Source organism: Anoplophora glabripennis, unplaced genomic scaffold, assembly GCF_000390285.2.
Source record: "Anoplophora glabripennis isolate ALB-LARVAE unplaced genomic scaffold, Agla_2.0 scaffold570, whole genome shotgun sequence".
Taxonomy (NCBI): Eukaryota; Metazoa; Arthropoda; class Insecta; order Coleoptera; family Cerambycidae; genus Anoplophora; species Anoplophora glabripennis.
Window position 1 is genome coordinate 97,590 of NW_019416711.1, and position 24,693 is coordinate 122,282.

The following is a 24,693-nucleotide window of genomic DNA, read 5'->3' on the forward strand; positions in this document are numbered from 1 at the left end:
ATTGTCTATCGAATTGGTCTCTTGCAAAATTTTGATATGATTTAAATTTAACTATTATTGAGTCAATTTTTATTCAGACTTGGTTTTTAATTAACTAAATATTGAGTGCAAAAATAAATCACTCATTAATGATTAATTAGGATATACAGTGTTGAAATTAGTTCACTTCGCGGGGCCTCCTTCCTCCTGTCCTGGTTGAGACCCGCCAGCTGAGATCCGCCGTCGCCGGCTAAGGCCGGTTCTCCTGGCGCTCGCGCTTTTATGAAGCATCTAACGAGCCCCTATATGAGTAATGCCATCTTCACGGCGCCAATCAAATTACTCGAAATTAATATATGTACATTTAATTTCACTCAGTAATGAGGACATTTACTCTGATTTAGGTATAAGTGCACCAAATACGAGTTTACGTGAAGATTTTATTTAAGACGTACCTATATTTCAGTGAAATTACTCAGTTTCAGTTTGAATATAATCGCAAATGAGTAAAATGATCAAAATGCCCGATATTGAGTGAAAATGTACTCAATAATTTCACTCAATGAATTCACTCCGAATCTTTATTGCTTTCAGTCAAACCGATTTTAGTAGTAAACCTTCAAGGGTAGCAAATAATTCTCGCAGTATTATTGATCACATATTTATATTATATTCAATAATAATAGGTATATTTATAGTATATTCAATAATGAAATAAATAAAATGAAAATTGGATTCGTGATATACAAAACATATCAAACACATATTACAGATTATTATCTTATAGCGTTATAAAATATTATAATAAAGACGAAAAGATAGTTCAAATTTAAAAATTAGGAGACTTTAAATAGTTTGTTACCACTAGAAAACAATCCTGAAAATTAAATAAATCCAGTCAAGAATTAAGTTTGCCGCGAAACGGCGACACATAGATATTAAAAATTATTAATAGACGTTGTTTGTTCATAAATAAATGTTTTATCGAAAAATAATTTTTGTTTTTATTATACACACGGGCCTGAATATTTTGACTTCTTTTGTGACCTACCTAATTAATGGTACTGTGGTACTGATTACCCATATCTACGCTTCTGATTAATTTATTACTTGGTATTCTTTAATCATATTGCCCTTTATACATTTATCTCCTGTACTAAATTTAGTTTGGACGTCTTTGATAGTTCGGAAATTAAAAAATGAAAATTTTCTTTTTTGTTTGAAAAACTTAATGCACTCTACCTCAAAAGTGAAGAGCATTATGACCTCATTGCTTCATCAATAAAACTGGAACACTCCGTATATTAATGAAATTACAAATTTTGTGATACCACTATCATATGTCATGGGATCAACTGAAAAGATGCATATAAAAATGCAGAAAAGGAGAAAATTATACAACAGCAGTCAAGTAACTTATAATTTAATTGTTAATTGTTCGAAAACTAGCTTAATTGCGTTTTCTCTTACTATTGTACTATTTAGAGAATTCAGTGGATTACGTTTAAATGTATTGAAACACACATTCATTATTTCATTATTTATAACTTCTCCTCTGTGCATTTATAAGTTTGTTTCAAATTTTGATGTGCTTTTTGGGAATATGTAGCGTTTACTCTATGAAACGAAATTAGCACTGGGGACACCCTCCTCCTTTTGTCACTATGTCCCCCGACCTTCACCGTTCAAATTAAATAAGCCGAAACCGAAATTATGTTGCTTTCCTTAAAAGTTATTAATTTTTCCCTCAATTTTGTATTCATTAATTAAATAGATCTACTATTCCAATTGAAGTTTCTGAATAAAAATTTCTGAAACGGATTATGTAAAAATTGTTTTTTCATATCAGAAATATGTAATGTTGGTATTGAAAATAATAAATTTTGTTAAATCTTAATCCTAATTAAAACAATCGCATCGGTACCTTATCTACATGCCAGAGAAATGAGCAAAGTTTCGCTTGAATTGCTAGGAAAACATCATCAACGACAATTTCCCACAATTAGATGGTAATGAGGGCACATAATGACGTCCCATCCATAGGAAGTTGTCTAATTCGTAGGACCATGAGACTTAATCATTAAAGATCTTGTGTTACGCACTATCGCGGGCACACGTACAGACGGACACGCGTTGCACTGCTGGACCGAGAGATTTGTACGCGATTATTCTAGTGCGGATGTTGGTTATAGTGACTTAAGTGAGTAAAATCTTCGCAATGAGGCAGACCCAGGCAAAGGCCGTGGCCGGAGTGACGTGCGAGGTAATTTGTTATTTCATAACGCTCTTCTGCGGAAAATGATAGTTTGACAGCATGAGTGTAAAGTAAACAACATGGAAAGTCAATTCTAGTGTTTTGATTAATAATTTTCGTTATTTTTACGTTTTTGTAACGCCATAAGCGTATGAAAGTGGTTAAATCATTTCTGTTTATTGAAAGTTGAAATATTGTTCTGTTCTAAAGACAAAAACATTTCTGGTAAAGTTCCATGTGTTAAAATATGACTGGGTTTATCTAGTTTTATCTGAAAGGTTCTTGTGTGGAAAGTCTCTTGGTCTTTCACATAGTTTTATTTTAGGACACTGCATGAATGTAGTATGTTAAAATAGACCTTTTTTTTACAAATCTTTTCAGCAAGTGAGTATACAGCAACCAGTTCTTCCATAGTATCAATAATACAAAAAAAAGTTCAAATAAAAATTCCGTGAAAGTTTCTTCATATTTTACAACAACCTTCCAACATACAGGATGCCTCATTCCTCCTGCAACCTACCTAATTTCATTGTTTTTAAATACATATTACTGCATTTATATTTATACCTATAAGGGGTTCTTCACGGTAAGTGGCCTATTAAACATTTCAGAGAAACCAAGGTTAGTATAACTCTGAAATTTTGTTTACGGGGATTATCAGATAAGCTCTCTTCAATGAAAATAATGCCATCAACTTAACACTTCCGGTTATACTTGAAGTAGAACTTAGTTATTTTAAAAGGAACACCCTATATATTATTGCATTATCAGCAAGATAAATAAAAAATAAGTCAAAAATGTTACCTGTACCTAAATCTAACCGTTTTCGAGATAATCGACATTTTGTAAAAAATTTGACAGACGAAAGCGTCCGAATATTCCTTATATTTTTCTTCGTTCTGGAAGCTTTCACTTGTTTTTTCAAACACACAAATAACATAAGATGCACTCTTCTACTATCAAAATCACCTGAAGAAAATTATACTAAGTGCTTATGTTACATTTTGAAAACTTAAAAGCGACAACATTTTTTAAATTTAAATGGAACACCCTGTATTTTTTGCACCATATTAGAGAAAATCAAATTGTCTTTTCATCTATACACATATAGGCATTGTAAGGGCTACAGTTTCAATTTTCTCAGATATTTGCGATTTTCTTCTGTTCTCAAGAATATTACATTCAAAATATAATCAGATATTCCTTGAAAGACAAATATTGGTACTGTCATTCAGTAAGTATTCTAGAATAACAAGAATAAAAGCTGCTTCCTTGAAAAATTAAACTATTTAATGATTTCAATATGTCGGGCATGTTTTCCAATTAATAATAATAGTTATTTGAATATATTGTTTTCAATTCTTAAGTGTTTACCTAATAGATATTGCAAGATTAATTCAGTGCTAATCGGGGCATGTTTCTCTACAATATAATCAGTTAAAGATCTTATCTTGTTCAGAGTTAGATATCTCTTAGAAAAAAGAAAAATGATTTAATTTGAATAATATCTTTAACATAACCTAAAACGCAGACTCTTTACAGTTTCAATTTCACTGGTTACTTTTTCTTCAAATTTTGCCCTTTTGAAAAAAATTAAAAACTGATTAAACTCATTCTTCCACCAATAATAATTGTATACTATAAAAACAATTCTTGGTTGATCCTTTTGACTCTGCAAGGATTAGTTCGATTAATTTGATTTTTTCCTAGGTTGCAACTATTCAGATGAACAAAGAAATGGTCATATTTAATGTCAGTGTCTCCCTAAAAACAGTTACCCACATTAATTCATGCAAAACACAATTTTTTTACTATATAAAATTATTTTGTATCGTTGTAAAATGGAGTATTACTATGGTCCGTTTTAAATTCTTCTTACAATATTTGTTAATTATACGATTACAAATTAAACAAAACATTGTTAAGTGTTTTCAAAATATTAGGGACTGGAGTTATTTAACATCTACATAAATGGGAAGTAAGTTTCTTACAAAAATTTAAATTACGTTTTAATAGATAATGTCATTTAAAATAATGACATTTACAATATTATTTTTTTATAACAAAGTTTGGTAGTAATTTACGTACAGACGTGTAAAATAATGGGTCAGAGCAGCGTTCTGTGGAGAAAACTGCAGAAATCGCAATGGGCAGTACCGCTACGAACTCATCAACTTTCCAATACTCTTGCGTTGACCTGAAGCAAAAAACCAAATACATGCAGGCACTGCTGCACAACCCATGAAGCCGCTGCATTCCAAAGACAATGCTGCTGACTGACCAAAAGTTAAAATTGCAATGCGAGATGGATGTTTCCCACGAAAAATTTGAAATGAGCTCATTTATTACATACATATTTTTACGGAACACTGATTTCAATAAATTGTACTTACTAGAAACTGCAAAAATGTATTGCATATAAATGATTCTAAAAGAGATGATCCACAAACACGATTAAATATATGATCTTCATTCGCAGTTTTCTTTTCTGTAATTTTATACAGCGTGTCCGGAAATGATGAGCAAAAAAATCAGGGAATAATTCTAGACCGAAAATAAATGCTACCTCTTTCTATAACATTTTTTCCAAAACTGATTATTAACGGAGTTACAGGGTGTTAAAGTTAAATTTTATTTGCATTTTTTTTGCAATACCTTTTGCCACACTCATAATATTTTGACGAAATTTCGTATATGGGTTTTTTTTCGGGATGAGGATTATAAATTTGCCCACCGTTTTTTCGCATTTTGTAGAGGGCGCCACATACGAGCCTTTATTTTGATTTGAATGCTTCCAACTTTTTTGTGCTACACTTTATAAGAAATTTGACTAAATATTTTTGTTTTCCTAACCTTTTGACATAAAAATGGTATACTTTATTTGTTTCGATAGTATTCGATAAATAATGATTTATATTTTAAAATGTTAAATTAAATTCTCGAGGTAATGTAATATACAAATCTATTATATTTATGTTTCTTGACCATTACAATACCTGTAGTTAACAATTAGAACAATTATAAACAAACGGAAGGAATTAAATTTGATGAAAGACAATTTAGCCAATGAAGGCCAAATGCTTTAACACCTTTTTATCATGCTATAATAATTTGTCATACTACATTAAAAATTTTATGTCTTTTTTAATATTTCAAAGAAACCAAAATGGCGTGAATCATACATTTTCTAGCGATTTATCTAGAAAATCGACATATCTCCAGAATTTACGAAAAGAGAAAAGTAAAAGACAATAAAAATTTACCTACACAAAGTGAGTAATAGACATATACGGAAGTAGCATTCAAAATGTCAATGAAATTGTAGTTGGAAATTAGTATAAAAGATGGTTTTTGTACAGAGCGACGAAAATTTTGTTAAAAATATCTTAAGTGGTAGGTTTACACGATTATACAGCGTGTAGTTTAGCGAACCTGGGAAATGGACTGTGGCCTTTTGACCAAACTTCTCTACAAGCACACACAAGTCAAATATCTACATGTCTTTTCAATCGTTTTTGCAACACTTGTTAATTATAATTACACCACATGCCGGTTTGACAGCTCTGGTTCGAAATAAACCAGACCACAACGAACCGCATCCCGTTGCTTGTGGAAACACACGCCGTTAGTATAGAACTCGAACTAACTTTCGGTTAGAATAAATTATAAGCTTCGCAAGTATATACATTAACTGATGCAACATTTGGTACATACTCATCATCTAATTCATATCATTGGTCAGAAGTCTTAAACAATCAACACAGTGTGGAATAGTCAAATAGAATACACTCAGTACGTATCTTTATTTGTGCATAGTTGTAAAAAATCCCGAGACACGTCGATTTTCGATTCTGAAATAACATCCTGCAATATAAAATAGTACATTGTGTGACGAGTGAGGAAAAGTCGCACGAGCGAAGCGAGGTTTTTTCATTCTCTATTAAAAAATTATATGGTTTTAATATTTATTGCAAAAATTAGCGGTCAACTTGATAAAATTCGTTGCAACAAACAAAAACATGTGCTTGTTCTTTTTCAACATTATCTAAAAACTAAAAAAGAAGACATAATAATCGACAGTTTTATTGAAAACGCGTAGCTACTTGCTATTTAATTGGCAGCAATAAATAGTTGTTAGTGTTTTGCGTATTGTTTGAGTTTTGCTGCCTGCAATTCCTAAATTTCGTTTATTTATCAGAAACGCATAAAATAGGTAACAATTATACAGATGATTGGCTGCAGAGATAGAATGCGATCACAAACCGAAGTTGCCCGCCTATTTGAAGAAAAATTTCCTGATTTGCCGCCTATGCCCCAAGATATAATTAGCAAAATTGAAAAGCACTTTCGCGAAAATGAATATGTACTGCAGATAAAAAAAGAAGCCTCAAATGCAATGAGTAACGCTACCAAATTAGATGTTCTGCTAGAGTTTGAAGAAAACCCACATAGTTCAAGACGACAATTAGCTCATTGATTATTCTTGTGTTAAAAGAAAATAAAATGCATTCCTATAAACCGATTCCAACTCAGGAGCTTGAGGGCGATTTTGATAGAAGAACGTATTTTTGTAAACAAGTGGTGTAAAGGTTAGATAACAATGTTATCCAATTAGAAAATGTTTTGTTTTCTGACAAATCCACTCTTACTCTTTACAGCCATGTTAATTGTCAAAACTGGGCCAATGAAAATCCTCACTGGATAAGAGAATTACGAACGAAAAACCCTGAAAAGGTTAATGTTTGGGCGGGTATACATAATTGGAGACCATGTCATCGGTCCCTTTTTCATTGATGGCAACTTGAATGCAGATATATTTACTTCTACTTCAAAATATTGTCGTGCCAACTTTGTCAAACTTATATCCTGCTAAAGCAAACCCACCAGTTCCAGATGATGTGATATGATTGTAGCAGGATGGAGCACCACCACATTACCGAATCAATGTCCGGCAATACATCGATTTAACATTTCCAAATCGGTGGATAGAGAGACGAGGATCACTGGAATGGCCAGCACGTTCACCTGATTACACCCTTAGATTTCTTTCTATGAGGCTATGTGAAAAGTATCATATACAAAATTAAGCCACGCGATATAACTGACTTGAGAAGAAAAATAACGGTTGCGGTTAAGTCGGTCACGCCTCAGATGTAGGAAACGTTAAAATACATTTTTATTTATGACTAGGATGCTGCCAAAAAACTCAAGGAACTATTTGGAACATCTACGTTAAAATTAAGTTTTTTCTATATTGCTGTAGCGAATTTCGCCTGGCAGATATATTTTGTTTTACTGTAAATTTTTTCAATAAATATTAAAACCATAATATTTTTGAATAAAGATTGAAAAGGCCTTCCAAATGAGATATCAAAAGCCTCTACTTCCTATTTAAATATAATACAACTGTCACTCAAAGGAGCTTGAATTTAGGGAGGAAAGTTTTCCGTCATTTCAGAATCCAACATCGGAATTTTTTTTATGAATATGCACAATAATAATTGAGATACTGGATTTATTCCATTTCGCTGTTCTACACTGTATAATTAATAGAACAAAACTGCGTGCCTTTAGAAAACGGACTATTGCAACGATAGGTAATGTCCAAAGTGTTGACAATATGATTTTTTTGGAAATATATAGTGTGATAATTTCCTTATGTACAACTGTTGATAAGTTCCTTATCTTTGCTATCTTATTCTGCTTCACTGCTTCTTCTGGATCTCCTAATTTATTTGGGCACCAATTAACACGAGCAAATAATTGAAATATAGTTTGGATTTTATTTGTTATATTTACAGAGAAATTTCTTGTTATTATACCAGATTGAATTAAGAGCAATTATACTTTTAGAACATGATATATCTTATCTGAGGATGCGGTTCTAAGATTTGAAGTTTCGTTTTAAAATTTTATTTCAACAAATAAATTTAGATAATGTTCTTGAAAAGAAAATGAAAATTACTAGAATTTCAATTACTATATCTCTTAAAAATTAATTTCAAATAATTAAATTTTTACTATTCAATTATATTTTAAATTTAAATAAAAAATTGTATGTGATTAGTTTCCACAATTTATTTTTTAGTGTTCAAACAATGCTTTCTCTAATAGAAGTGATTCTAATCTACCTACGTCAATGCCTCATCTATGACTGAAAATTATACCATAAACTATTGTATAACGTTTGAAGTATGAATGTTTGGAATTAAATTTTGCACAAGTCTAATTAATATTCTTAGTTTATAACTTGCAACACTATCCGACACTAATTTATCTCCTCCGGCCCTTGATCGCCTGCTATTCTTTCTAGTACCTGCTCGTCCACTTCAACTCGTTCTGATTCCTTTATCTCCTCCGGTCCTTGATCGCCTGATATTCTTTCTCGTACCTGCTAGTCCACCTCAACTCGTTCTGATTCCTGCTAGTACACTCACAGTCCTTAATTGACACCTGTCATCTCCTTTCCTGGGATTTTTATCTTCTGGGTTAGTCCCATTTATTGTTATGCCTTTTCCTTCTACTGGGTTTATATTTATGTTGACTTCTATCTGGTTATTTCACTATAACAGTATAATTTTATTTTAGTATTGGACTTACTGTACAATACATTATTCAAATCTATTATTTATTTTACATCAATTTTCACCAATTTCAAATTACTAAATTTACTGTTCTCTTTTATATTTTAAAATATTTACCTCAATCATTCTATTACAATACTTTATTACTAGTTCTTGTACTTTTACTTTACTTTAAATGTAATTGTCAACTGAAGTCAAGCAATGTTCTTTGATACCAAAAATCTAGATAAACAACATATATCTGTAAAATAATTGTTTGCTGCAATATTATCAGGTAAGACTCTTGTCAATTAAGATGCCTTTTGCACACCTGTCTAGATTTTTTGATATCAAGCCAAGATATGCAGAAGATTTAATAGATATATTTTGCATATCTAAACTTTGATATCACTGGTTAATCAATTTCTGTTTATGACAAGCTAGTCCATTGAAATGTTACATTTTTTTGGGCTTAGCGTGCAAAAGTCAGAGCACTCAATTTTATTTTTTAGATGTCAAGAGGGGGTTAGTGTAAAGTTAAATCCAGTTTGTGGGGTCACAGCCCTTGTGCATCGGCCGCCATCTTGTAAAAAGGGCTGCGAATGGTTTTTATACTACTACTTACTATATCGGGCAAACTATTCGTCGCACAGAAAATATGTAAATACATTTTTTGTTGCAAATTAAATTCTCTATAAATTTGGTAGCGTAACTTTTAGTCGTAGAACTAAAAATAACAAAGTTATTAACGAAAATAGATACAAATTTTGGAACGAATTTTCTTTTGGTTGTAATAACTTTTTTTCTGGTCATTTTACAAAAAAATTACATCAGAGCATTTTGATAGAGGGGTTTTCAAGGAATAATTTCCATTACACACTTTTATCAAATTTTATTTATTTATTAGGGTTTTACAGCGATGAGAAACTTACACTATTCTCCAGTACTAGTAAGTATACATTAATATGAATGATTAGGCATAGTTTTCGCTAATCTTTTATAAGAAACATTTTAATGATTGACATTGCAATGTTGTTAATTAGTTATTGACTCTTTTCCCAACCCCCTACGAGGTAGAGTCTGGTGGCGCGTTTTTTTTACGTCGTATCCCTAGTAGGCAGAATCCACGGACATTTTCTAGCTGACAATAATTAGTGTAATTAAAAATATCGAAATATATTTCCCAATCTACTGTGTCCTCAGTCTCTTTGACGGGCCAGGCTGCGACTCAGGATCTGGTTGAGCTTCCGATATTGAATTGTTGAGAACGGATGGAGAATGAAGTGGCGTCATTGTTGGCAGTTCATCTTCAAAATCATTCTCCTCGATCAATTTTGATATCTCCATTATGTTGCTGCATGTCTCCCCAGAACAATTCAGCCAAACTGCAGAACATTTGAGGCCTGCCTTCCGACATCCACACATTGCTCCACAGTTTCCTTTGCATCGGCAGAATATTAACTTTAGAAGCTCAGGGGATGCTGGAGGTTTTGAACTTTGAACAGGCACCAATATTTATTCATACTTTTTTCAGACCCAGTGTTGAGGGTCGTTGTAATTTCCGAGCCACGACTGGACCTGATGATAGACTCGGAGGCTGTGCAAGCGGGCTGTGTCTTGTGTTGGATGAAGTGAAGACAAATTAAATGTATTCTTTGTCACTGACTTGGCGAATCGTTTATATCTAAGACTGTCAAGAGAATCATCATCTTTATTGCTACCATATAAAGAGATGAAAAAAGGTTCGCCAACGGCAGTGAGCAAAGTAGGGGACTCTCTCATTGAGGAATAACGCTGTTCCACTAGCTAACTCAGGACGTGTCTCCAGGGTTGTGAGAAATTTCATTTTACCGATGTTGTAAGCTGCTGAAATCGTGTCACATCCTGAGAAGGCATGGAGAAACAAACAGATTATCCACAATGACGTCTCCGTACATAAAAATTGACGGACAATATAATTGTTCGGCTGTACGTCCTTTTGATGGTTAAAAAAAAATACATTTGAAGTGTTCCTCCAAATCCTGTGAGCAAGACAAGAATAATAATAATATCTCTACTCCTCATTCCAACTACGAGAATTAGCCCAGAAGTCGGAGACTTGTGCGGGTGAGGAGGCGGCATATTATTATTAAGCAGGCCGCATTTGCGCCCAGGAACGGCTTATGTTGGTAGGCCCTAACCACCATTCAGTGCAGGAATGAGGGAAACCTGGAAAACCTCATTAATTAGGGGGGTGGTCAAATGCCAATCGCTGTCAATCTCTCACATTGATCCAATCCAACATTCTTCCACAATACCATACCTGCACAGAGGCTGCCAATCCTTCGTGTGAGCATAGCTAATCTACGGTCTACTGGCCGCGGGATTCGAAACCCGGGCAGATAGCACACATCGATTTAAGTACTGACGCCTTAAACCGTGCGGCTATCGACCGATAGTCGATATCTTCGACGACAATAGTGACTGAGTCGAACGATTGGGATGCAGCAAGAGCGGAGCGAACGATGAGGGTATCTGCATCAGATTCTGCTTGGTCGACACTGAAACCCACCTCTTGTCCACAAAATTCAAAATAGTGTCCACAAAACTCAAAATACCTTTTACAATTAAATACGTCACGCACGCACGTGGTAGCACAACTGGAAGAAAACTTTGAAGGGCACTTCCTAATGCCTAATCATTCATATTAATGTATACTTACTAGTACTGGAGAATAGTGTAAGTTTCGCATCGCTGTAAAACCCTAATAAATAAATAAAATTTGAAAAAAGTTTGTAATGGAAATTATTCCTTGAAACCCCCTCTATCAAAATGCTCTGATGTATTTTTTTGTAAAATGACCACAAAAAAAGTTATAACAAACAAAAGAAAATTCGTTCCCAAATTTTTATCTATTTTCGTTAATAACTTTGTTATTTTTGGTTCCACGACTAAAAGTTACGCTACCAAATTTGTAGAGAATTTAATTTGCAACAAAAAATGCATTTACAAATTTTCTGTACGACGAATAGTTTGCCCGATATAGTAAGTAGTAGTAAAAACCATTGGAAGCCCTTTTTACAAGATGGCGGCCGATGCACAAGGGATGCGTCCCCACAAACATGGATTTAACTTTACATTAACCCCTTCTTGACATTCAAAAAATAAAATTGCGTGCTCTGACTTTTGCAACCCCAAATGTACCTTTTCAATGGACTAAGCATATGTCTCTCGGTGTGGTAAAAAAAAACTGTATATTACTTATACTAGTTCTTTTTGATATAAATGGTCAGTCATCACCACTTCTAAAAACGCCCTGTATGATTGATACCACATCAAAGTCCAGTAATGTACTCATAACCAGTTTAATGAATAAGTTAACAGGGGGTACTATTTGTAACTGGAGATTCCCGTGTCTCCGGATTTTTCAGAATCCCTAGACTGAAATGTATCATTTACCCTTCACAGCAGCTACCATCGAACCTTACATAACGACTCCAATAAACATTACATAAGTTCAATGTCGGCGATGATACCTGTCAGGTAGGGGGTCTGGCGAGGTGACGTTTAGACGTACCGGATGGTGGGAGCCCGTACTAAACTGAATCAAGTGGTTGCCCGGACTCAAAACTCATTTGAATTCACGGATTACCATTACCGATACATTTGGCCGGCCGGTGTTTTCCGTAAGCGAAAGTGCATCGAGATATGTGTGCTGTTCTTCAGTGTTGCCCGGGAGAAATCATCTTCGATCGTAACTAGGCTTTCAGCGATTCAGGTCAGTCAAGTTTTTATTAGCCCGGCGGATTCTGGAATCCGTGAATGGTTTATTTACTTTTCTGGAAAGCGGCCGTTTCCTGTACAGGGTGGGCCAATTCGACACTTTGGAGGGATTTTCAAATATTCCTAGGAGATAGATAGACAAAAAGTACGGAGCAGTCACTATTTCGAGAAAAAAATACGTGACTATTTTAATGATAGTTGAATAACTTTTTTGCATGTAAAAATATTTGGAAAGAGGTTTTTTTCATGCAGGTTTTTACATAAAATTCAGTGACGTACGCAACATATTTCTATAACATCCAGTTTTTCAATTATAACTCAAACTTTCTAATATACTTCGTTTTTTGATATCCATGTTTAAATTTCTTTTCATATCATTTATTATATAAAATATTTATACAAAAATTGTAATTTAACTGTTTTATGATACCATTCAGCGATTTCATTTTATGAAAATATTTTTTTGTATAAATATCGTGTTTGTTACATAATTTGAAAGAAAATTTTAAGCAGATTTCGAATAGGTTTAAAAAAATAAATAGTAATAATTAAACAAACTGCATAAAAATCTATTAACAAAAATCAAATATTTACAAACAAAAGAGTTATTCAAAATCATAAAAAATTAAAAACGCCCAGTATATCATAAATGAATAAAGAAATCGAGAATTTTCTAGATAATCGAGCTTCGGAAATATGTGAAACCCATAAAAAATGCCGAATTTGACTGAGAATAGTTTGATTATAGTTTCTCGCCATCGAGAAGCATAAAAAAGCTGTACAAAATTATTGACTTAATTTCGCGTTAAAACTATTAAAATAATAATATAACTTCTGAAGTCATTGTCTGAAGTTATTTGTTTGTGGCATAGTTTTCTTTATTTATTGTGTAGGTATTTATAAAAATAAAGAAAAAACTTTTGAAGTCATTTGAAATTAAATGTACTGGCAATTTGTTATTCGGAATCTAAAAACACCATACTATACCCCTCGGCTTGGCCTGCTGCGATTTTTTTACTATTAACGATTAACAAGAAACAGTAAATTTTTTGAAAAAATCATGAAAAATGGCTCTTTTTCGACAGTAATTAAAAAAATTGAATGATTAAAAGTTATAATGTGATAATTGTCATATATAAAAATATAGATACCAAGTTTCCTATATGTAAATATTTTGTACGCAAATTTCGAAATCAATTTTGGAAAAAATATCCGTAATACAATTTTTTAATTATTGGCAGACCGTAGACCGTGGCAGACTTAGAATTTACGGTTTCTATGAATTTTCTAAATTTATGCGTTCCTAGGATCTATTTAATAAAAAAATATTTGTATACTGTATTTGTTTTTGCTCACTAGGTATGTTAACGGTACATGCACCTATAAATCGGGGCATCCCGTATCTCAATTATATTTAAGTAATTTCAAATTGGCGATTGATAAAAAAAGATACTGCAATTCTTTTAATTTGTGAAACCGTATAAAATATTTAGATAAATAAAAAATTTGCAAATTTACCGCTAAGATGAATTTTTGCATAATACCTACCCACCGTGGTTTAATTCAAAATTTTATTTATTACATTTCCGAATAGTCGTTTGCTTCGTCACATCACGACACACAAAATGTTTCATATAACATGTACCATCGTTTAAGGGGAAATGCTCTGTCGTCCATTCTCATTTCGCTCTTGAGATGTAGTTTTTTCTCGTTTTTTCCTATGCAACCTTAGTGATTTGAAAAAAATTAGTCGATGGTGGCCATTTTCACCACCTTCTGTGGACAAGTTTATTACGGAAAATCGTACCCTACGTTTTAAAATTGATTGTACAAACATAATCAGTATGTCAATAGAATGTACTCGTATATTATGTTTTTAACAGGGCCAGGTTTTAGCTTGGAAACTTCACTAGAAAATAAAGTTAGTTATTTTAAAGAAAGTTTTATATGAATGTTGACCATATCGTAGTTGGCTTCGTTTTCTAAACACATGAAATTAAAATTAGAAAAAATATTAATTTTCTGAAATACAGGGTAGGACATTAGTGTGAGAAAGTAGAATAACTCCCTTGTTACTTGTTTTGTTGTTGTATTAAGGTTTTTTTATAAACAAATATGTAGTATAATTCCAAATTTTATTTCAATATTTTATAGAATACCAACTAATAAATATTAGGTAACTAATAAAATGAATGCAAAATGGAATGATAAATTATGAACTGACAAGTTGACACAATGTGTCAGTTTTTTCCAAAGCCATCTCGTGCTACCGAAAATAATAAAGTTTTTTCAGAAATGTTACTATATCTTGATAGCTAACACTTTTAAGTATAGAACATGCTTAATAAAAGCTGAAGTGGAGCGATATACAAATAAAATAGAACAATAACATACAGGGTGTTTTCCATTTGAAAAATTTTAGAAAATCGAGTTTGCACTTTCTGAAAATGATCATCTTATAAAAAATGCCCTGTATAAAATATCGATATTAGCTAATATAGGAGCCGTTGTCGAACATTTGCCTATAACTCTGTCAAATATTTTCGCTCCAGGTTCTAGTTGTTGAAAGTTAATATAACTTCGAGGTCATGTTTTTTCCAAAATTCGAAGAATTTTCTACGTAACTTGGCAACCCCGCACTAAAATGTTAAACTGTTTATATTGCCATATATAGAATTATCTCAGAAATCCAACTTTTTAAAAATACACAGGTTGTTCCATTTTAAAAATGTTATATTTGGCGTGTCCCGTTTTTACTCATCGCCCTGTATGTTTCAAATTAATTTTGTAGTTTAGGTTTCTTAATCCTGTTCTACTTTTATATAAACTTTTCTTCTGTATTATAAATAACAAGGGAGTTATTGCACTTTCTCACACTAATGGCCCAGCCTGTCTGAGGATGTTTGACGTAGACTGGTGAAACTTGGACCACATATTTATTTACTTGGAAGTAAAGATTCGCTATATTGACATACAAATACGTCAACCAGAAGCAACCAGCCTCTTTAGACCGCTGATTTTTTAAATAACTCTTAAGGATATTCATTATATAAAAATATTTTATGCTTGTCTCATTGTTGCAAGTAGAACAGTGGTACACGATTTTTAAAACACTATTTCTAAAGAACGGTTATCTAGTTTAACATCCCATAATGCATTCGATTTCATAGAAAAGAGAATATATATTTTTAATTTTCATTAGCTTTATCGGAATCAGCCTTAATAGATGTCTAATTCTGAGTAACTTTTTCTTATTTGGTATAATGCCACATCTGAAATTCTAAGCAACTTTCTCATAAGCATACTGAAAAGGCAGTATACCTGGAAAAATGTTTTCGAACAACTTATACAGGTGTTGGAGATTGGAGATTGAAAAAAAAGTTGTTTTAATATTTAAGGTGAATTTCCAAAATTCTAAATTACAAAATACGTATAAATAGTTATATTGTTATTAGTTCCATTTTTGTTCTTCTTAAATATCCTTCCTAGATGTCCTTTCCCATAACACTACAAACGGAACGAATGTCATGCAAAGCAGTAGAATGAATATGTATGAATGACATTCTGATGCAATAATATTATTTTGTTTTCATTTAAATGTGTATAATGTACTATTTATTTGAAATAAGCTAATTTTACATAACATATGCGGTATGTTACTTTAATGTGAATGAAATAAATAGTCACTGTTTTGAATATTTGAGTGAATTTACATAAATATACGAGAATTGTCGGAATTGATTTTTTTAAATAAATTTGGTAATGTTTAGAATAACTAGTGCTGCATTGCGTAATTTGCTCAGTTGTTCATATAGTGACAAAGTACTATTAAATTATGATAAATATATTTTTAATGTCTGAAACAACCTTCGAGTACCTATTTTAATGAAGCTAATGTTAACGTTATATACGTACAATATAATATAAAATTACTGTCACATCTTAATGACAATGACTATATACAAATATCTGCCTAAAACTTTTACTCGCATATAATTTATTACACTGCATATTTTCTAACTTTGTTAAATTCACTATCTAAGCTAACTACGCCCAAAAAAAATAATGTATTTAACCACTTCCTAGTTATTTATTATTAAACTTTTAATGAGAAAAATTATACATTCATAAATTTGCAAATTACGGAACAGGTAAAAATAAACAGTAATTTTTCCAATATCCTTGCAATGAAAAGAATGTTATGTAATTTGAGTTCAGTGTTTTAGCAGCAATATTCAAGGATTTTCCATTTATTAATGATAATATTACGCGGATGTATTCTTTAACATGTATGGAACAAAAATAAAGATAAAATTATATACCCAGGAAAAAGTAGTAAAGGAACTTAACAACACAATTAGAATTAATATACATGAGAATGGGAACAAACTATGGAAACATCACTCCATTTGTTGTTAATATTACACATTTTTGAGTTGGGGAACACAAAGCTGTGTTTGCTGTCAGACAACAAATACATTTACTTAGTTATTTGGTTGTCATTATGAGTTGATTTTGATTACTATGTACCAATGAGGATGCTATAAGGATACCAATATGACACACATAATTTAGCAAGCTGACTTAAAAGTTATCGAATGTTGTCATTATAATATTTATTTAGCTAACAAATAGTTGAGTGAACATTGTTCAACGAAAAGTGTTCTTATTTCAACATAATTGAGTGTGGATGTTTACAAAAAACTATGTTGATTTTGAGTGAAAATTTACTGAAGTTTTTTTACGTTGATTTTGAAATATCAATAATATCATTCGCATATCTTAGTTGTATTATTCTTAACAAATTTTTTTAGTATTCATAGAAGTATGTAAAACAATTTTTGGTCAATTTTGTTCATTGTTGTAAAACAATTCTAAAAATTAAATTTAATTAGTTTCGGTGTTTTATGTTGCATTTTAAGTACTTTATCTAATGATATAACAAGTAAATTTGTTTATTAATCATTACCTATTACTATAAGTAAAAGTTAAATAAGTAACTACCTAAAATTACTTACTTCTTTCATAAAAACGTCAAGCTGATATTGTTTTAATTTTAAGTATATATCCGAGAACCTGCAAATAATAAATCTGTTTTCTATAAATTTATTTGGCCGCCACAAGAACCATCTAATTAATGTAAAATTAATAATTAGATAATTAATTTTGGAAGAAGTTATTTTCTTCAGTAACTTTAGTTTTCAAAACACTTTAATCGGTTATAATCCTATAAATCTATTCTGTCACTGTGTATAATATCATTACTTTCAGGAACAACTAAAACAGAAAGTCAGACTGTTATCAAATTGGAACGACCTTAACCGCAAACAGAAATTTTGCGGTTAAATTGTCAATAGATAAAAGTAAAAGTAAGTTATTCTCTATTTTCGTTCAATACTGTACAACTTGAAACAACGTACTTGAACCAGAGTTACTGAAGCAATGTAATGAAGTGACAATAATTGTTTGCGTTCATTTCCTCTATTCTATTTCCTCTATGCATTGTTATGTAAGCCGTGATCAATAGCATTCCGATTTAATTTTGCGGAATTGCATTGAATTTGCCGTTTCCCGTACCCAAAATCAAAAGAGCCTGTCTAATGTGGAATAATCTGCTTGGTAGTCTATAATTTGGCAAATGAATAGAACTTTGGAAACTAATAATTTGTCAAATAGGCTTATACAGGGTGTTCTAATGAGAATGGGACATAGCCTGAGCCAAAAATGCCATTATAAAAAAATTATTTTTCTACAATAATTCGAAAATTTCATTATGAATATTTTTTATTCTTCATATATCGATAATTTGGTCTTGCTTGATTTTGAGTAAAAATGGTATAATGGAAAATTAAAATGTCCAATCTTGTTCTCAATAAAACAAATATTTTATCTCAATGCGCGTTAAATTGTAACATTAATTTGTCAAGCAAGCAAGATTGGCGATACAAATTAATTTAGGAATAAGAGGAATTGGATATTTCATTATTAAATCAAAAGATTTGGTTCTGAAAACAATTATTTTTATTCTTAAAATACCTACTTGTGATAGTAGGTGCTAACTGATGCGAATATTTTGCGACTTATATAAATTCTTTTCCTTTTAAAAGTTCTATGACAACTATTCTGATTATCAAACACATATTTACACACAGGAAACAATATCATGAAAATTCACAAAATTGTTCTAAAATGAAATAAAAAGAAATAGATGTCATCCACATTTTGGATGCACCAGATAAATAATAGTACACTCATAACAATTTTATATAAAATTACATATTAGATCATTGGTTAGTCTGACACCACAACAGGTAATACAAAAATACATCATATAAACAAAGTTACATTAAACATGTAATTTTATACTTTTTGTGCAATTTACTCAAAATGTAAATTTATATTATCGATATATGTATGTATACTTACGACACCTAAAGTGTATTTTACTAAGAAACAGGAAAAAATATTATTATGTAATATTTTTTACGTACTTAAATATTTTTTCAAGATAGGTTACGACTTACCTTAATAATAATAAATTTTAAACTTTATTTAAAATAACTTTAAATAAATTTAAGATTTATTAATATTATTTAATAATGACACATACTCTTTATACAGTAAAATATACAGTTTTGAATTATCCTATTAGCGATAAATAATACAAAATATTATTTAAACTAATTAATTAGCTTTCTTAAAATAATATAGTGTAAAACTTGGAATAGCAAATTTAAATTAACGAAGTCAGTAAAAATTAAAAAAATATGCATATATAAAGCAATCTGTAAAAAACCTCCTTACTTATTTAAAGGACAAAGTATATATTTAATTTTACACACCCTTTTTTCAGTGGCGTATTTGTCCTTCAATGTTTAAATTTATAAAAGAGCTATTATATACTATCAACTAGTTATGTCTTCATATACTCGAAAATCGTATAAAGTTTGAGTAACTACTAATAAGCAACATTCTAAGACAAATAAAATATGTTCTTAGAAAATTGACCTAATTTAAAATAATTAGGTATAATGAAAAACATTCTTCATGTACTTTCTGAGATTTTCATTTAAATAAAGACTTTTTCTGGTTGGATATTTTGCCCTAGTTCTCGCGTCTAGGTGCATTTTGAGGTGGATTCTTTGAACCATTTCGAGAGCAATGGTCCCTTCTTGAGAACATTAAACTAAAAACAAAATATAATCAAAGTAAAACAAGTAAAATATATCTTAAATGGTAAGCTATAACCTGGATGTCTATGTGTAAAGGTTGGACAAAGTTCAATACAGTTATTATTGATGTTTCTCATACTCCAATAACTTTAAATGAAAATATACCGATAGGTTTATATAATTTACAAAAGTCATATTATTTACTTACCTCAGTATTTTGTATAACATTATATTTCGGTAGTTAAAACATTGAGCTGTATTATCACGCCACAAATGAATATAAGCATGCCTACTGAACAATTAGAACAGTTCTCTACACATGCGCGGTAACACCACATCGGATCATCACGTGATTAATCTGATTGGTTGTCAGGTCATGAAATTTACACTTTTATTTGTATATTAACATCAAATATAGTAAAAACGTAAAAGGTAAGGCAAAAAGAAAATACCTATACACTCAAACGATCAATTTTTCACTATGCATCATGTATGTTCAATTCATTTATATTTTTCGTATATAAAAGCCATTACAGACATGTAAAAATCCTATGTCAATTTTCACAATTTTTATCAGTGTAGTTAAAATTCTGTTCACTGTACTTTGACATGTACAATAGATTTCAAACAATTCTTAAGCCACTGTTATCTTCGTACTTAATTAAAGTAGCAGATAAAATGTAGTTTTAATATATTGTTTCAGAAATTTTTGTGCTGATAATTGACCTTCAGAACGTTGCTCTTCTATCTTCTATGTCAATGGTCATCAGATTATGTATTAAATTATTTTTATCAAATTTGAAATAATAATATCTAAAAAAATGTATAGTACTTGTATAAACCGAAATTGAATATCTTGAATTTCTTGACAAACAAAAAACTACCGGGCAGAAGGTTTCGTTAATATAAAAAACTAAAAAAACCTAATTTATTTTCGATAATTTCACTTGCATCTGTATTGCAAACATTTTCAACATCAATAACTTGTCACATCATATACATATAATTTTTAAACCATAAAATATTTCGTTATTACACAAGTAAAAATGTGAAAATACTTGTGGAATTATAATAATTTACAGGTAATGACAAACAAAACCACACTTCACAATTTAATTGACAAGGTATTCATTAAGGTTATCGACATTTTTTTTATATCCACTATATAACCCTCATCGAGGTAAGTGGAATTTTATGCAACTGCAACAGATTCAGTACTCAACCGGAGAAGAAATATACAGAGGTGTTCACAAAGCCTTACAGTTGAAATTCTCACTTGTTTTCATGACCTACCATAGATCAAATCGCTTCATTTATCAGTGATTTGTTTGAGTTCAAGATAGGAACATACCCATTGGTCCTAGCTGGCAATAACTAAACTCTTACACAAATTGCCAGTTAAATTTAAATGTTATATTTTTATTTTACATACCACAAACATAATTAACGCTGAATTAAATCATTATTACTTTTTTTATGTTCGCTGAACAATTAGAAATGGCCATGCGCATTCTGATTTTATGAGCAATTAGCTGTGGTGATTAAATTTACGATTCGTGAAATTCCTCGATAATATTGTTTTTATATTACTTCATATGCAAATTATGCGAGTGTTGATAAGATGATGCACTCACATATGTGACGGACTTAATTGCCGTACGAATTTTGCTCTGCCCTTTCTAATTAAAATTTTGCAATTTTAAGTTTGTTTTGTATCTTATTTGTCACTAGAAAAATCGAATGTGAGCAACAGATCGATTTATATGAGTAACTGTAAAATCTGCCCTGCCAGAAAATTTCAATTAGGGTAGGACAAAAAATATACTTAAAATGATTCTATATACTATAAAATAAACACATTTAACGTCCTGAAACACAAAACTAGTGCTAAATAAATTAATGATTGACTGAAATTCTCTATTATTTAGAGCCGAGTTCTCTTTTATGTAACTTTATTCAAACAAAAAGTGAGACAACTGTTGCCCTCTTATAACTGCATTCTTTACATTGTAAGAATATACCTATATGTAAGTATTTTTAAGTGTATTTTTCTACACTAAACGTTTCACATGGAACTTACCATAAAACATATATATATATCTGCCTCTGATATGAAGCTTCGCATCGATCAATTTATTCGATACGTATCTAGTGGCACCCTAATACTTGTCCTGTCGGCTTGGCGTGCCGGTGAATTCCGGTTTTTTGTTGAGAGACGTTCGCTGTGCATTTCATTGTCGTTTGTGCGTGTGTTCGTGAGTTTGACGCTTTGGTCGAATGTATGGAGCGTGTTTTTATGGCACGTAATAAGTAGCTCTGTGTATTGTATTTCTGCTACGCGAATTGCTGCTCTTACTAACACAACTCAGATTAATACTGTTCATTTACTTAATTGTTTCCACAAAGTTTCCGATGTATAATAATAACGTATAAGAGCGAGATTAACATAATATAGTATTGAATGTTACAAGGCAAAGAACGCCAGGATAATATATATCGCTGTGCAATAATTTGTGTAAAAATAAAAGAGAAATGTACTTTCGGCGTAATGTTATGTAAATCAAGACTAAAGGAGAGATATTTAAGAAATTTCCTCTGTCCTTTTTCCAAAGTACGTAACTAACATATATTTTGTTCCAAATGGATGCATACTCAAGTTTTAACCCGACAAACGCATTATATAATAAATCGTATAACGAAACCAAGACATCTATTAACATTGGATATAATGTAGTTCGTGTGAGGGGCTGTTACTTTTGTATCAAAGGCTACACCAATATCTTTAACTTCGGCGCAACGTGATACAATTTCTGCACCTCTATTTAACTCGTGTACAGTACCCAAGCTTAAGTTTTCTTGTGTATGTTACAATAGTCATCAACAGACGTAATAAAGGTAGACAGCTTGAAGTCGTCTGCATATAAGGGAACATTATAAGATTATCACAAATGCCATTAATGAGCATATTGAATATTAGCAGGCCAAGATCGTAACCCTGAGGTACTCCTGAAGAAGTAACAATTTCGGTCGATGTAAATCAACAGTATGAGCTTTCAGTGACCTTTTAGACAGATAGGTAAGGTTTAAAAAATTTGTTCACATACTAAAATTTGATAACTTATGAAGGAGAATCCTGTGACACTTGTTGCTTTAAAAAAAACGTGTAAACTACATCAACATGTCAACATGTCCACGAATATTTAATGTATATGCAATAAAATAACAAGATTGGTTAAGGTAGATATATTTGCCGTAAATCGAATCCAATTTGATAAATTGGAATTTGAGATTTAACATGGAAATGTAAACGATATACTAACTTTAAACAAAATTACATAAAAATGTAATGGGCCTGTAGTTTTCAATAAAATTATTGTAACCTTTCGTGAATATAGGGTACATTTTGGCAGATCTTATTGTGTAGAAAGATAAGTATCTATAGACCAAAACAAAATGAAGTATGTATTTGAAATAATTTAGGCAACATTATTATTAAACAGAACCTGCTTTTGGAAATAGAACATTAATGAAAGTTCAAACCTTGATAGAGAATAAAGCAGAATGTAAAATAATTCTGTCTAAACTTTCCAATTCGTTGACAGTGGTATCTAAGTCGGATATTTAAAAAGTTATGTATTAGACAAAAATAATAAATTTAAATATTTAGATATTACTGTTATACTAGGTATTACAGTTTTTGCCATTAAAATGAAGATATTACGTACGAGATATTTTCGACATACTTTAAGAGTAATAAGGAATGATTTGCTTCCAGATGTATGATAAGTATGATTATACTCATAATTATGTGAAAAAATCATAATTGCATTCTTTCATAACGAGATAATAATAAATTACTAGTAATTGTTCGCTATTAAAACGAACGATAAAATGTCTTGTCAGTGATATTAGTATCTGTGAAGGTTTTAAAAAATCATATACCCGAATTTTAACTGTTTAATTAACAACCTATTTAAGTTGTTATTAAATTTAATGACCGCTACAAATATTTTAAATGAACATGTTTTAAATTATTTCCCAGATAGTGTATAACATTATTAAAAAAAGATTTAATTTAGATAAAATTAGTTTTAATTTTTGGTTACATTTAAAATAATGCGAATTTTTTTGTAAAGATAATGTAAATATTATTCTTATAATAAGATTTCGAAGATTTAAAAGAGTACCTACTCGTTTTAATTTATGAATATATTAGCGTTTTAGTGAGGTATTTCAATTATACAAATACTTCAACACACTTAAAGAATTACTATCCTACGTTCTTTGAAAAGTTATGAATAATATCAGAATAATAATTAGTAAATTTATTAATGTGTGCAATTAGCATTCGTATAGTCAGTGCTTACAGTTAGATTATGCGTCTTCTTCAAAAGGTAAAGGAAATAACATCTATTAAAATCAGTAACTAAATTACATTCTGAATAAACATTACATCATTAAAATTTAAAAAATTACATCGTTACAATTTAAAAAAATAATCAAATGAATCGTTGCGTCAAAAGGAGCAGCCAAGAATTACTTTTATGAAAATTGTTTTGTTTACATTGGAAAAAGCAGAGCAAAATATATTACCTATATATCGGGTACTTCAAAATGTTGTTAACTTTTCGAAAATTTAGGTAGAAATATTCAAAATGTGTATGTCAGCTCGTTTTTTGTCCTTCGTTCTCCTTACATTTGAAATTAGGCTGAGACGTTATCGTTATTCATTAAACTTCAAATAATTCAGCTGTTTAGAATATTTTGTCTTTGTAAAAAAACATTATTTCGTGGGAATGGCGCCTTTAGATCTAAGCATTGAGGAAATATCCCACATAGTACGAATATAAATGAAAAAAAATGAGCATTATTTTGGAGACAGTTTTGAGGAAGGTAAGTTCCATACTATTGTTATAAAAAGTTTGCCACGCCAATGGAAAGGGAACTCATCCATATCATCTAT

At 30.8% G+C, this 24,693-nt stretch overlaps 1 protein-coding gene across 1 annotated transcript in view; it reads left to right on the forward strand.

The window, feature by feature from the left end:
* Nucleotides 1–1,926: 1,926 nt before the first annotated feature.
* Nucleotides 1,927–24,693, forward strand: part of LOC108912080 (proton-coupled folate transporter-like) — a 60,694-nt gene continuing 37,927 nt past the window's right edge. Inside the window, exon 1 of the mRNA XM_018717241.2 lies at nt 1,927–2,242. Coding sequence (XP_018572757.1) covers nt 2,198–2,242 — 45 coding nt within the window. The 5' untranslated portion in view covers nt 1,927–2,197. The remainder of the gene's footprint in view (nt 2,243–24,693) is intronic.